At 33.6% G+C, this 14,887-nt stretch overlaps 1 protein-coding gene across 1 annotated transcript; it reads left to right on the top strand.

Annotated features, from left to right (window-relative positions):
- Nucleotides 1-1,647: 1,647 nt before the first annotated feature.
- Nucleotides 1,648-3,111, top strand: LOC106363267. The gene is made up of 2 exons (XM_013803041.1): nt 1,648-1,792; nt 1,919-3,111. The coding sequence occupies exons 1-2, from the start codon at nt 1,648-1,650 to the stop codon at nt 3,109-3,111; spliced, it is 1,338 nt and encodes a 445-aa protein (XP_013658495.1).
- Nucleotides 3,112-14,887: the final 11,776 nt, after the last annotated feature.

Raw genomic sequence — 14,887 nt, forward strand, 5'->3', positions numbered from 1 at the left:
TTTATTTAAAATAAATTTATATTTCATTTTTCTTTTAAACAAAACTTTTAAATATTTAGTTAATGTCGTATTTATTTTAAAATTAAATTTATATTTCATTTTATCTAAAACAAAATTTTAAAATATCTAACTAATTTTGTTATGGGCAATTCTCTCAAATAGACCTTTTTTATTTTGAAAATTTTAATATTTTTTAGTTTTTAAAATTTGAAATCATACCCCCAAAACCCCACCCCTTAACTCTAAACCCTAAATCATAAACCCTAAGCCCTAAATTATAAATCCTAAACCCAAAAATACACCCCTTAATAAAACTTTTTGGTCATTTTGATATTTGAGGTCAATATTTGTTATAAAAACTTTTTTAGGTCTATCCTAGGGAATTTCTCTTTTGTAATTACAACTAAAGACATGTATAGTTTTGTATTAATCTGTGATTTAATTTAATATAATATAATATAATACTTTTCTTAAAAAATTGATCTTTCACCAGTAAAATTTTTCAATTTAGAATATTGTATATCACATGATTTAAAATATGCTTCCACTAAAAATTTAAAACAAATAAAATAAATTATTGCAAATGAACTATAAAATTATTATGTTTTAAAATGTTTTATAAACAATTAGTAATATTGTAAATGTAGTGAAATTTTTTGTAAATTAACAAATTTGAATCATGTAATCCGCGTGTAGCGCGGAAAACGAATCTAGTCTTATTAAAGGCACCATATTCTAGCAAAATTAGTGGTTCTTTTCAAACATCGCAATAGAACAAATTAATTTCATTTTATTTGGCGATTATGTATCCATATATATATATATATATATATTGATGAAATTTGAAATTTATTGATTTGTTAAAGAATGTTATATACAAACCCAACCTCTAGATTACAAACTTTCTACTCTATGGTATAAAAGAAAAAAAAATATCTGTTCTATGTGGTAATCTCAAACCATCTCTATAGAAGCCCTCCATATTTGTGATCAAACTTGTACCGTAAAGATACAATCATGTTCCTAACGGCCTTGTCAATGACTCTTCGTAGTTGATCAGTGGTTGTCCTTTAGTATATACTAGGTTAGCAGTAATTACAAAGATTAAGTATAAGCTAAACCTTTTAATGTGTCATCATTTTTATTTCAAATATTTTATATAATTTTTATTTTTAATTCTATTTAAAATTTAACGTCTTTCCCCCGCAAACTGCGGGGGTCCTTATCCTAGTAATAATAATATTCTCGTTAGAAAAAAATAAAGGTAAGTAGATTTCAAGATTTCAAAAAAAATATGTATGTATATGCATGTTTAAATTAAATTGCATCACTGTAATCACTGATGTTAGGCACATTCAGTTTCTTTTTAGAGAGATGAGCGAGAAAGTTGCTCTCTAGGTATCCCGCAAGTGGGTTTAAGTGGTTTTCATTGGTTCCTGTAATCTTAGTGCGTTTGGGATTGGGCAAAGTAGTTACAACACGTTTTCTAAAACAAAAGAGCCACTTCATTAGTTTATTACTATATTGTGCTTTCTTGGTACAATAACCAAGGTGTTTCTACCGGTTTTGTTCTTGAGCATTGAAGACTGGGTAGTTGAATATTAAAGCTGAATCTGAGATCTGAGAAGATTAAAGGCGAAATTCAAGATGTCGGCAGCTATGGATAGGGCTCTTATGGCTCTCTCACTGGAAGATGAGGAAGAGAAAGTTCCTGCCATGCCGGAGCTCCCCGGATTTAGTTTTATAGAGGAAAATGCGCTAAGCCTCATCGGGAGGACTCTCAATCCCGAATGTCAAAAAATCTCTGGGTTAATTTTTACCATGCCGAGGAAGTGGCATAAGGAAGGACGAGTTAGGAGGGTAGCGCTGTCGGAAGAAAAGTTCTAGTTCATCTTTAAAAATGAGCATGATTTGATAGATGGAGTTCAGACCTTCAATGACTGGACGATTGTCTTGGAAAGATGGGTGGAGAATCCGCCTGACGACTATCTCCAGTATATCCCTCTCTGTGTCCAGATAAGCAAAATTCCTGTCAACTACTACACAGAGGCTGCTCTCATGACGCTAGGGGAGATGCTAGGTGAAGTGAAGGTTTTGGCCTTCGACCCGACGAAGCCTATCAACCAACCCTTCATTAGGGTTCAGATTCATTTCAATGTTGCTAAATCCCTGAAGATGGCGAGGGTTCCGGATATGGGAGGAGGCAAAACTCATACGATTCACTTCGATTACGAGAAGCTCCAGAAGAGATGCTATACCTGCAAGAGGCTGAATCATGAGAAACAATTCTGCCCGCTGGAGATCAAAAAACGTCAATCTGATGCTTTGCAGAGAAGAGAAAGGATCATAGCAGAAAAGTCCAAAGTCAACATTGTTCTGCAACAGAATGGCCCTCTTTTTGAGGTGTTGGAAGAAGAGCAAGTAGGACTGAATCCAAACACAGGAAGGCCGAAAATTGCTAGTGAAGTGCTAGAAGAAATGAGAAGATTTCTACTTGCTGATACGGATGAAACTCTGGCTATCAAGGTTGACAAGGTGAAGAAATCAGTTAGAGAAGCTGAGAAAGATCCTCTGTTACAGAAGACCATTCTAAGACTAGAGCAAGCTCCAGTTTTAACTACGGATTTAAACAAAGGCAAAGGACCAGTGTTTGACTTCAGAGAGAAGGAGATTGACAGACGTAATTGGGACCTCAACGCCAAGCCGATCAAGCTCTTGGCTGACTCCATGAAAGCTAACAGAAATGTCTTGCTGTCAGAGGCTGCGACTAGATTCAATAGTGGTTCGAATGTTGAGGCTGAAGGTTACTACCTGGACACATTTTCTGACACTCTTACGGTGTTTCGAGTTAGGTTCTCTGAACCTTGTTCTTTCGAGACTGTTAGAAAACGGGTGCCGATTAGGAGAAGGCCTCCACGAGCTCAAAGACAGCGCCAGTTGTTAGCTCTCACTGCTGGGAATGAGGTTCAAGTGGGAGAGAGAAGAGAAGGGAAGCAGGAAGTTGGTTCGAGAAAGAGGAAGAAGGTTAACCAAGGAACTGAGGAAGTTCCATCCATCAAGGCGCAATGCCTCTCGGTGATCCCAAGGGAGGGATTGCCCCCTCCCCAATGAGCATTATGAGCTGGAATTGCCAGGGATTGGGGCGGCCTTAAGACCTGACAATTCATCGTCTGCGGGAGATGTGTAAAAAGCAATGCCCGGAGATTCTGTTCTTGATGGAAACAAAAAACTGTTTTAATGTACTGGTTGATCTGCAAGTTTGGTTAGGATTTGATAGAGTCTACACTGTAAACCCGACTGGGTTGAGTGGAGGGCTTGCTGTTTTTTGGAAGAAAAATGTAAGATTGGAAGTTAAGAAGTCTAATAAAAATATTATTGACTGCTTGGTTCATTTTGGAGGGAAATCCTTTTATCTCTCGTATATATATGGAGATCCAGGAAGTGAAAGAAAAGCTAGAGTGTGGGAAAGTATCAGTAGGATTGGCTGTCATCGGAAGGAGCCATGGTGTCTCATAGGAGACTTTAATGAGATTTTAAACAATTCTGAAAAGGTGGGAGGGCCTAGAAGATCTGAAGCGTCCTTTATACCTTTTGCTGATATGTTGGAGTGCTGTGAGATGGAGGAATTCACAAGCAAAGGAAACAGGTTTACTTGGGAAGGCACTCGATGGAAGAAAAGAATTCAATGCTGTTTGGATCAAAGTTTTGGGAATAAAGCTTGGCTCTCTTTGTTTCCAAACTCTAACCAAACCTTCTTGGAGAAATGTGGGTCTGATCACAGACCGGTATGGTTGAACTTTTTTATAGCTAGCAGTGGCTTTAAAGGACAGTTCCGGTTTGACAAAAGGATACTGATTAATCCGGAGGTTAAAGGTCTTATTGACAAGGACTGGAGGAGCACTGGCACTAACCGCAATCTTAAAGTGCCACAAAAGATCAGTAGATGTAGAACGGTGCTGAGTCGTTGGAAGAGAGAGAACCAGACGAATGCTAGAATCAAAATTCTTAAACTGCAGGACATAATGGAGTGGTTTCAATCGAAACCGTACCCCTGCAGATTTATGATTGAAGGTATTCGCAGAGAGTTGGTTGGGGCTTATAAAGAGGAAGAAATGTTTTGGAAACAGAAGAGTAGAGACAAGTGGCTGGTGTTTGGAGACAGAAGTTCGAAATTCTTCCACGGCTCGGTCAAGATGAGAAGATCAAAGAATCAAGTCTTGAAGTTAAAAGACAAGGATGGACATGAGCAGTGGACAGATGAAGCTAAAGCTGAGATTGCTATTGAATATTTCAATGAGCTCTTTAAGTCTACCAACACAAATGCGTATGATCCTGTCTTTCAAGACTTTGTGCCGAGAGTAACCAACTCGATGAATGTTGATCTATTGAGGAACGTTTCTAAGGAGGAAGTCAAGGCCGCTATTTTTTCTATAAATGCTGATAGCGCCCCAGGGCCTGACGGCATGACTGGCGTCTTCTTTCAAAGATACTGGGACATAATTGGAGAGCAGGTTACAAGTGAAATTTGTGAAGTTTTTGCCCAGGGTATTCTACCGCAGGAATGGAACCTCACCTATCTCTGCTTGCTGCCCAAGATACCTAATCCTGAGCACATGTCTGACTTGAGACCGATAAGCCTTTGTTCGATCCTTTATAAGACGGTTTCTAAGATATTGGTTAGGAGAATTCAGCCTCTCCTCCCGACCATTGTCTCGGTGAATCAGTCTGCATTCGTCTCCGAGCGTGTGATATCAGACAACATTGTCATAGCGCATGAAGCGGTTCATGCCCTCAAAGCCCACCCTAAGATAGCTCAGGAGTACATGGCAGTTAAAACGGACATGTTTAAAGCGTATGACCGGGTAGAATGGAGCTATCTGAGATGACTACTGCGAGCTTTGGGCTTTGATGAAAGAGTGGTCGACTGGATTATGATGTGCGTGACCTCGGTGACATATTCGGTTCTGGTGAATGACCAACCCTATGGTTTAATCTCGCCACAGAGAGGAATTCGACAGGGAGATCCCCTCTCTCCCTTCTTATTTGTGCTCTGCACCGAAGGGCTAACACATCTGTTAAACGTGGTGGAAAGAAATGGTCTATTAAATGGTGTGTGCTTCTCGGAGGACGGCCCATCAATTCACCACCTCCTCTTTGCCGATGACAGCCTATTCATGTGCAAAGCTACCCTTGCTCAAGCTATGGTTCTTCACCGGGTTCTTGAGTTTTATGGGGAAGCTACAGGCTAGTGCATCAATCTGTTGAAGTCCTCGATCTCTTTTGGGGGCAAGGTGGATCTCCAGACTCGGTTTCTGGTGCGTGAGATCATGGGGATTGATAATGAAGGTGGAGCAAGTAAATATCTGGGGCTTCCGGAATGTTTCTCCGGATCTAAAGTTGAACTATTCTCCTATCTGAAGGATAAGACACAAGTGCGGCTTGATTTGTGGTATTTACAGCATTTATCTCAAGGAGGGAAAGAGATACTACTAAAATCAACGGCGGGAGCTATATCTGTGTCTGCCATGGGATGTTTTAAACTCCCCAAGACGGTTCTTTCCGTGCTTGATAGCATGATGGCCAATTATTGGTGGAGCTCTGAGCCTGGTCACAGGAAGATTCACTGGATCTCGTGGGACAAGCTGTGCTTACCGAAATGCCTTGGTGGAATGGGGTTCAAGGATCTAGAGTGTTTTAACCAGGCTATGTTAGCAAAGCAAGCAGAGAAAATCCTTAACAGCCCGCAGTGTCTTCTTGCGAGGTTTCTTAAAAGCATTTATTTTGTTGATGGAGATTTTCTCTCGGCTCCAGTGGGTGCAAGACCCTCCTATGCGTGGAGAAGTTTGTTTTTTGGTAGAGAACTTCTTCAAAAAAGACTGAAGCTACGAGTGGGGAATGGTCAAAGAACAAAAGTTTGGCTAGACAAGTGGGTTGATGATCCGATAGTGGGACTCATGGCGCTTTGGATAAAGAACACGACCTTTGATGTTAATCTCAGGGCAGAATCTCTTATTGATTTTGAATCGAGAAGATGGAACCAACAGAAGCTAAGTGAGGTGTTTGTTCAAGGGGATGTTGAGATCATCTCTCGATGTCAACCAGTGTGTCATAGAGATGACTTTTTCACTTGGAATTACAACAAAAATGTCGCATTTCTGTGAAATCGGCCTACTGGTTGGCATCTATGGAAAAATTTAAGGTTCAGCATCCAGGATCTTTCGAGTTGCCGTCTCTGAATGGGTTGAAAGAGAGCTGTTGGCGGGTTCAGACAACACCAAAAATTAGAGTCTTCATTTGGAAAGCTATGAGTGACGCCCTGTCAGTTGCGGAGCTGATCAATGCTAGAGGAATGAATGTTGATGCCAGATGCCAAGCTTGCGGTGAGGAACCTGAAACAATAAACCATGTGCTTTTCACTTTTCATGTGGCCAGACAGGTTTGGGCCCTTTCCAGTATTCCAAACCCGCGTGGAGGCTTCCATGAGTCGTCAGTCTACTCAAACCTTAATTTCTGCTCAATCTGAAGAGCGACGTTAATGGGTCTCTGAGAGTATGGAGAAGCTGGCCATGGATTGTGTGGAACCTTTGGAAAAGAAGAAATGAATTGAGTTTCAGAGGGAGAGAACTTACTTTGGAGGAAGTGGTAAAGAAGGCGGAGAATGAGACTGAAGAATGGCTCCTTGCGCAAAATGTGGAGAAGGAATGGTCTGTCTCTGAGAAAGCAATTAACCCAGTGGTCGGTGCTAGATGGAAACCGCCCCCCGTATGGTTGGCTGAGGTGTAATGTGGGAGTGGATTGGAGTAAAAAGGACGGCCTCGGTAGTGGAGGTTGGGTCCTAAGGAACGAGAGTGGGTTGTTATCCTTCACAGTCGGAGAGCTTTTTCGGGTTTGTGTAACAAAGATGAAGCAAACTTTGAAATTCTTAAGTGGGTGGTTGAAAGTTTGAAAAGCCACCACATCTCGAATGTGATCATATCTGGGGACATGGAGGCCATGCTTGGAGCAATCGCAAGACCTGATGCTTGGCCATCCTTTCTCTTCTATGCTGGTGAAATTGAAAGAGAGTTGGCAGAAACTCAGGGTATTATTTTTCAAAAAGTGCGGAGAGAGGAAAACACAGGAGCCATGCTTATTGCGCAAAGTGTGACTAGAAAGGGATTGACCCAATCTTATGTGGCAAGAGGCCATCCGAATTGGTTGCAAGATCTTTTTGTTAACGAAAGTAGTAATCTCTAGTTAGAAGGTTTTGTATTGCTTCAGGTTCCAGTAGAGAGTATTTTTTTGGGAGGTCTGTTATAATGGCGAATGGTACCGTATTCCTATTTTGGGTACTTGGTCCCTTCAGCATTATTCAACGGCTCTGCTCTGGTTGGTCTGTGGTTTGTACTATTACCGGATAGGTGTGTATGTTGGCATATAACTTCTCTGAAAATCAAAGAAATTGTTGTCGGAAAAAAGAATTAAATTGCATAAACGCCTCGTACGGTTGTACCATTCACGTCATTGCTTTAGTTTATATATATGCATGTATGTATTTTGAGATGATAATAGTAATTATCATACTTAATTGCAACAAAAAAAATGTAAAATTAATCGATCAACAAAAATGTTTAGTGCAAATCTAAGCAACTTTGATTGCGACATGTCTCAATAAATTTTTTTAAATTGTGACATGTGTCAAAAATATGATTTCCTTTTTTTTAAGATTTAAAAATATGATATATTATTACAAAAATATCTTTTTACAATTTTTTTTAAGATTTTGGAAAAGAACAATTACTATTACATAATCTTTTACAATTATATATTGTTAAAATGGGAAAGTAATTGGGAAATTGCCACAAAAAGCACATTCATAGTACCATTTTTCATGTTTACACTAATCACTTTTACCATCACTTTTAATGAAGGCTAAAAGACAATTATACCCTTAGGGTTAACTAATCTAGATAGGGTTTAGAGTAGAGGGGTGGGGTTTTTGGAATGAGAAATTTAGGATTCTAATAAATATATAAATAAATACTTAAAAATATATATAATTTTTTTTTAAAATAGTTTCAAATATAATTTTCCTTTTTCAAAAAGAAATTTGAAAAAAAAATAAAAAGAAAATCGAAAAAAGATAATTTAAAAAAAAGAAAAATTTATAAAAAAGTTCGAATTTGAAAATATATAATTCGAAAACATAAAAATACTTTTTTTTAATTTTTTAACTTTTTTTATTTAATAATAATTTATTATATATATAAATAACAAGGGCATAAAATTCTTTTGCCACTTAATAAAAAATGTATTTTTGAAAATATCTCCTTAATGGTGGTAAAAATGAAAAGTGGTACCATGAAAGTAGTAAACATGTAATTTCCCCATAGTAATTTTCATTTGTGTTTCAAAAAAAAAATGTAATTTTCATTTTTTTTAAATCCTAACCAAGTAAATAATTATAAAAGATTATTTGAAAGTAAATTTATTATTTTTTTAAAAAATATAATTTTTGTTTTTAAGATACTGAAGAAAGAAAATTTTGAAAGAAAAATATCAACTAAAGTTAAAAAAAAACGAATTATCAAAATCCTACAAGTACAAGAAATTATTTAATAAATATTATAAAGTAAAACTAGCTATAAAATAAGTAATATTTATTTTTTAAAAGCCTAAACAAAAGAAAATATTAAAAGTATTACTATTATTTTACTATAAATAATAAACTTTCCTTTTTATAGGTAATTGTATGTTAAAAAATTATAAACAAAAAAATAGCTACATATATTTCACAACTATATTTAGGTTTAAGTTTCCACATCTTATTTTCACAAAACAAAATATTATTTACGAAAAAAGTATTACCTAAGTATTTTATTTTAATTTCTTCATAAAACTCAATTTTTTATAATCTTATTACATTTTATGATGCTAACAAAATTTTTTTCCAATTATGATGTGTTTTCATACATGAGTATGTGTGAATATGAAAAAAATTAAAAATATGTGTTTGTACGTATAAAACAAAATATAAAATCCGTTTAAAAGAAAATTTTATTAAAAATAAATTAGTTGTACAAAAATTTTAAACAAGAACTAATTATAGTATCCTACCAATACAATAATGTTTTTAATGAAAAATATAAAATAAAAATAATTATAAAATAAATAAGTTTCTTTTTTTTTAATTCTAAATAAAGTAAAATTATAAAAGCAATTTTATTTTTCTTATAAATAACTAACTTTCCTTTTTAATAGGTAATTTTGTGTTTAAAAATTATACACCAAAATAAATTCAAATATTTCACCCGCTAAGATTGTTACATGTGCCAATAAAAAAATTATATGTTAATGTGTCAATAAAATTCTGCCATTATATGAAAATAACTTTCTTTTTCCTAAAATCCTAAATAAAAGAGATTTGTGAAATACTTATTCATTTTTCAATTTTGACCAAATAAGATTTTTTTTCTATTTTTTTTTTAAAAAGAATCCTTACAAAATATAATTGTAAAAGTCTATTTAATAGTAATTTTCACTTTTAAAATATAAAATTTGATGATAAAAATGATACTAAAAATTATTTAATTAACAAAGAAAAATTGTTACAATATTATTGATATTGAAAAAACGAATTTTGAAAATAGCAACTGCTTAAAATAGTTAATTAACTGGAAATAATTATTTGATAGTAATTTTATTTTTATAAATCCCCAACAAAATAAATTTTAAATTATTATTTAGAATTAATTTTCTTTTCTGAAGTCCTAAAAAGTAAGAGAATATTTGATATATTTTTTAAAAATCATAAACAGTAGAGTTTTGTATCCTATTTTTACGTTCTAGCCAAAATAAAATTGTAAAATATATTTCGTAACGTTTTTAAGAGAGAATTTGATGATGAATATGATACTAAAAAATTCCTCAATCTGTTTAAAATTAGTTTAGATACAAATTGTATAAATAGTATTTTTAAACTTATTTAAGAGTAACTAGAAATAATTATCTGATAACAATTTAATTTTTCTAAAATTTTAAACAGAAGAAAATTGTAAAAGGTTGTATGATAGTAATTTTCCTTTTCTAAAATCCTAAAACAAAAATGTAAAAGAGTATTTGATATATATAAATATATTTGACTGTAAATGAAAAGGATCCCTTAAAAAAAATCTAAACAAAAATAAATTGTAAAATTATGTAATAATAATAAAAAAAAAAAAGAATTTGATGACAAGTATGATGTTAAAACTATTTAATTAACAAAAATAAAAAAATTAGGATGTCTTCATGATTGCTATTAATATATGTTTGGTCATATGAAAATTATACACATGTCTGAAATATATATTTTCATGTTTGGTCATAAGAAATATATTATTATTATTATTGTCACTGAAGTTATTTTTTATATGCATTTTGTTAAAAAAAATCAAGTTTAATCGCCATCTTATTACATTTTTTTTTACTATGTAATATTTTTCTACTTCATTTTTAATTAAAATAATGTTATGAAAATATATCATTAAGAAATAATGAATTAAGAAAATTATTAAGAATCAGATAAGTTTAATAAAATATTAAATTATTAAATAAGAAAGTGTATTATGTTGTCATTGACTCGATTGGCCTTATTTAACTTTCAATTTTCTTATATTCTAATTCTTAATTCGGGTTGAGTTGAGTTTAAAGTTATAGGTATGAGTGTTTTCTCTAGCACTTAGTAGAAAATTGATAAGAATTCACATATGCTCTATGATTATAAAATACAAATATTAACTTTAATTTATGTGTAAAAATGAGTTCTTAATTATAAAATAAGTCTCACACATCATATGCAAAAATAATCCTAAAACTATAATAAAATTATTTATTTTTTTATTAAATTAAAACATCCAAAAAACACGTTGCAACGCACAGGCTCATATCTAGTATATATATATATATATATATATACTAATAAAGTTAACTAGAAATGCTCCACAATGCGCCACCTCAGCGAAGGCTATTCCAAAATGTGACACGTGGCGCTGTTTCCTCACTCTTTGTTTCTGAAAAATGGGTCGTCTACTTACGAAAGCATCATGTTGCATTTGATTTATTTGTTTGGGCCTACATTATTCCAGAATCTCGGTCCAAAAATCTTTCTTTTTCGATCTTGTCAGAACAAATTAGCCAACAAAAACTGTCGGTTTACATAACGTCTTTCCTCTGAATTCAGTCAACCACTATAATGATCTCATTAATGTCGTTCTCATCACTACCTCCACTCTCTCGCATTAGTTCACTCACACCGCCATGGAAACATCTGAAAACTACACCTATAACCATAAATACCATAGTTGGATTCACTAAAAATCACAAATTCCATCAAATCATTTCACATTCTCTCTTCTTATCAAAAAAAAAATTCCACATCCTCTATATGCAGTTCATCTATCTTCAATGCCCACAGTGACCTACGTCTAACTGAATTGAAAGCCGAATGTTGTCCTAAACCAGTCGAGGTGCGATTGCTCCTGTTGGGGAGGCTTGGAATACGAAGAAAGAAGGTGAACTCATGGGCGTTGACATGCTCTTGGTAGATGAAAGGTAAACGCAAAGAAGGTGAGATGGATGGTTGATAATTTCACGAGGCTCTCTGGTGACTCGCGGTTCATGGACCATGGCAAGTATGAAGTATCACATGCAATAACATCAACCCCATAAAATTCTTTCTATAACACGATTTCCTAGATATCATAATATAACATTCACTCTCAAAATAAAAGCACAACCAGGGGCGAATGCAGAACACTTTTAGACTGGGTGCACATTTAATTTAAAATATAAAAAACACTATCTAAGGATCGAACCTTGGTTAATTGTGGGTGCACTAGATGATTCTAACCACATTATCTAATAGCATTATGCAGATTTAACCAACAAAATTTTAATTATCCAAAATTTTATGGGTGCACGTGTACACCTAACTCTGTGAGTGGCTTCGCCCCTGGGCACAACACAAAAAAAAAAACATAATCACACAGAATTTCTCAAAACATATTTACAATGAGGGTTAAGTTTCGTGCCTCTCAACACACATTATTTCCATAACAATAACTATGCAACAAATAAAAAAATACAATAAAATAATGTGCAAACAAAAAATAACAAAACATGTGACACCACTTACATTTCAACTATGCATGCATATAAATTAAGAACCGAAAACCAAATTGAAGTCAAGAAAAAAGACAATCCAAAACTAAACCAAAATTCATAAACAATCGACCGGTTTATATATTCTTGAAGCTGAAAAAACAAAATCGTATCATAGAGCCAAATAAGAACCTAAAATAGTAATTCTATTTAGTTATAAAATTACCAAAAAATTAATAAATTATTTATAAACCAAATACCTGAAAAATTGAAATAAAAAATATGTGCCATCACTGAACATGTGCTACAAATAAATACAATAAAAATGTGCAAACAAAAAATAACAAAACATGCACTATCATTATGGTTTCAACTATGCTCAGCATATTAATTAAGAAGAAAAAGCCGAATCGAAGCCCACAAAAAAAATGAATCTGAAACTGAAATATTTCACAAATAACCGAGCAGTTCATATATTTCTAAAACTGAAAAAATAAAACCATGTTAGAACCGAAAAGAAAACTGAATGAGTACTTAAATTATAAATTATATTTAGTCTTAAATTACCAAAAAATAATATTAATAAAATATGAAATACCCGAATATTTATTTATCCAAAATATTTAAAATTATTTGAGTTACCCGAAATAACAGAATTATCCAAATAGTATTTGTTTCAATATTAAAATTTATATAGATTATCCGATATTAAATCCCAAAACTGAAAAGATCTTGATTTTTATGCGAATTATCCAAAATTAACCAGAAATCAGAACCGAATTGGAACCAAAAGTTTATTGGATATTAGTTGGTTCTTATGATTGGTACCCGAACTAAACTAAAGACCAAAATAACCAAACCAAGACTAAAGAAACTTTCATAAATAATTGAATGGTTCATATAAAAACATGAACTGAACCGAAAACTGAACATTCATGCATAGTTTCAACTTCTTGAGACCAATTCAGCACATATCTAAAAATACAAAAAATATATTTAATGATAAACAGTATATACATTAGAAGTTTTTAAAAAAAATAAAGAATAAATTTATAAAATAACTAAACCAATAAGTATATACAAACAAAACTTATGTTTAACCGAATATAATACATCCCGCGCGAAGCGCGAAAATGCCACTAGTCTATATATATATAAATATGTTCGCTTCTCTCCTGTGATGCCACGTCATCAAGTCGTGCGTTATGGGAGTGACACGTGTCCCATTTTATATTTGGGACCAAAATATAACAAAAGGCTGAATAAATAAATGCAGTCAGGGGTAATTGAACTCAGCACCTCCAGCACTGGTAATTTCTCTTAGAACCACTAGGCTAAAGTGACTTTTTATTAATATGTGGCCGCGAAAATACTTATTATCGTGTCGGCTGGAAGCCCATGCTTCTTCTGCTTGTGGCCAGGGCCGGCACTGACTGACGTCAAGAATGAAGATCGTGAAGTTAAAAACTTTGATCCAGACAGTTTTGCAATGTTTCCAACTTTTATAACTTGATGCATATAATATATATATATATCAAAATACATTTGTTGTACACGCTTTTATTAGTTTTGCTTTTAAAAGAAGATATTTGCAGTTATAAATGTTTTGTGCCAGTGAAGTAATGGTTGAAAAACTTCTATACATATGTCATTTTAAAATAACACTCAACTTCTATATATAGTCAATACATATGTCCATGTTATATTCTAGAGTAAATATTTTCTCTTTTAAAAATATAGAAAACAGTTTTTTTAGTCTACAATCAAATGTTGTAGAGCAAGTATGCATTATACAAAATAATATATATTTAAAATCCATACGCAAAAACATAAAAGTTGTTATAGGCCTCTTTCTGATACATGCACACTCCACTATGAATAAGAATTAAAAAAAAACAGTATTGTCATCAAACTTTATCACAAATCCACATTTGTACATCTATAATTATGAGTTGGACAATTAGTTAATTTGATACAATACCAAAGCAAGAATAATCGAAAAACAACTATACCACCGCATACTAATAAGTAACACATAACAGAACCAAATTCTTGAATATTAAAAAAAATTTCAACTCAAACATTTAGTAAATATCAAATTAACTAATATCCCGCCCGTAGGGCGGGCCGACCCTAGTATATATATAAAGTAGGATATTCTCTTCACATAGCGCGCCATGTCATCTCTTTTTAAGTTCTGTTTTTGCTTCTGGTTACTCTTAAGTTATGGGCCATAAAGTTTTATTGAGCCTATCATCCTGCATTCAGAATGAAAAGTTAAACCTTCTCAACAGGGCACAAACATCGACCTCCGAGTTCTCCGACGAGAAGATTGAAATGGGTGCCACATAGATACACGGGATCGATGGAAACCATGTTATTATAGAATCGCCTAGGAGACCGTTATCTTGTCTCTGACGAGCCATGGGAATGTATGGACTCCACCATTGATAAAGCAAAAACCTTTACTCAAGTTGGCATCGAGATTGACCCTTCGATCGTCGAATCTATCTCCAGACTAATCAATGCTCTCATTGAGTATTGCCACTAGGTCCTCTTCATCCCGTTGTGTCTGGTCGTTCTTCAAATTCAATCAGCAGTAGAGGAGAATGGATTCTAAGGGTATGGAACATGGAGCAGAAAGTCACTTGAGAAAACTAACTTTGTGATGTTCAGCAACACGAATAGGACTTACACATCATCTCTCGAATCTTGACTACACAGCAGAGAGTGAGTATCAGAAGTTTATAGGCGAAGAAGTCACCAT

This window comes from Brassica napus, chromosome A8 (genome assembly GCF_020379485.1).
Source record: "Brassica napus cultivar Da-Ae chromosome A8, Da-Ae, whole genome shotgun sequence".
NCBI classification, from domain to species: domain Eukaryota; kingdom Viridiplantae; phylum Streptophyta; class Magnoliopsida; order Brassicales; family Brassicaceae; genus Brassica; species Brassica napus.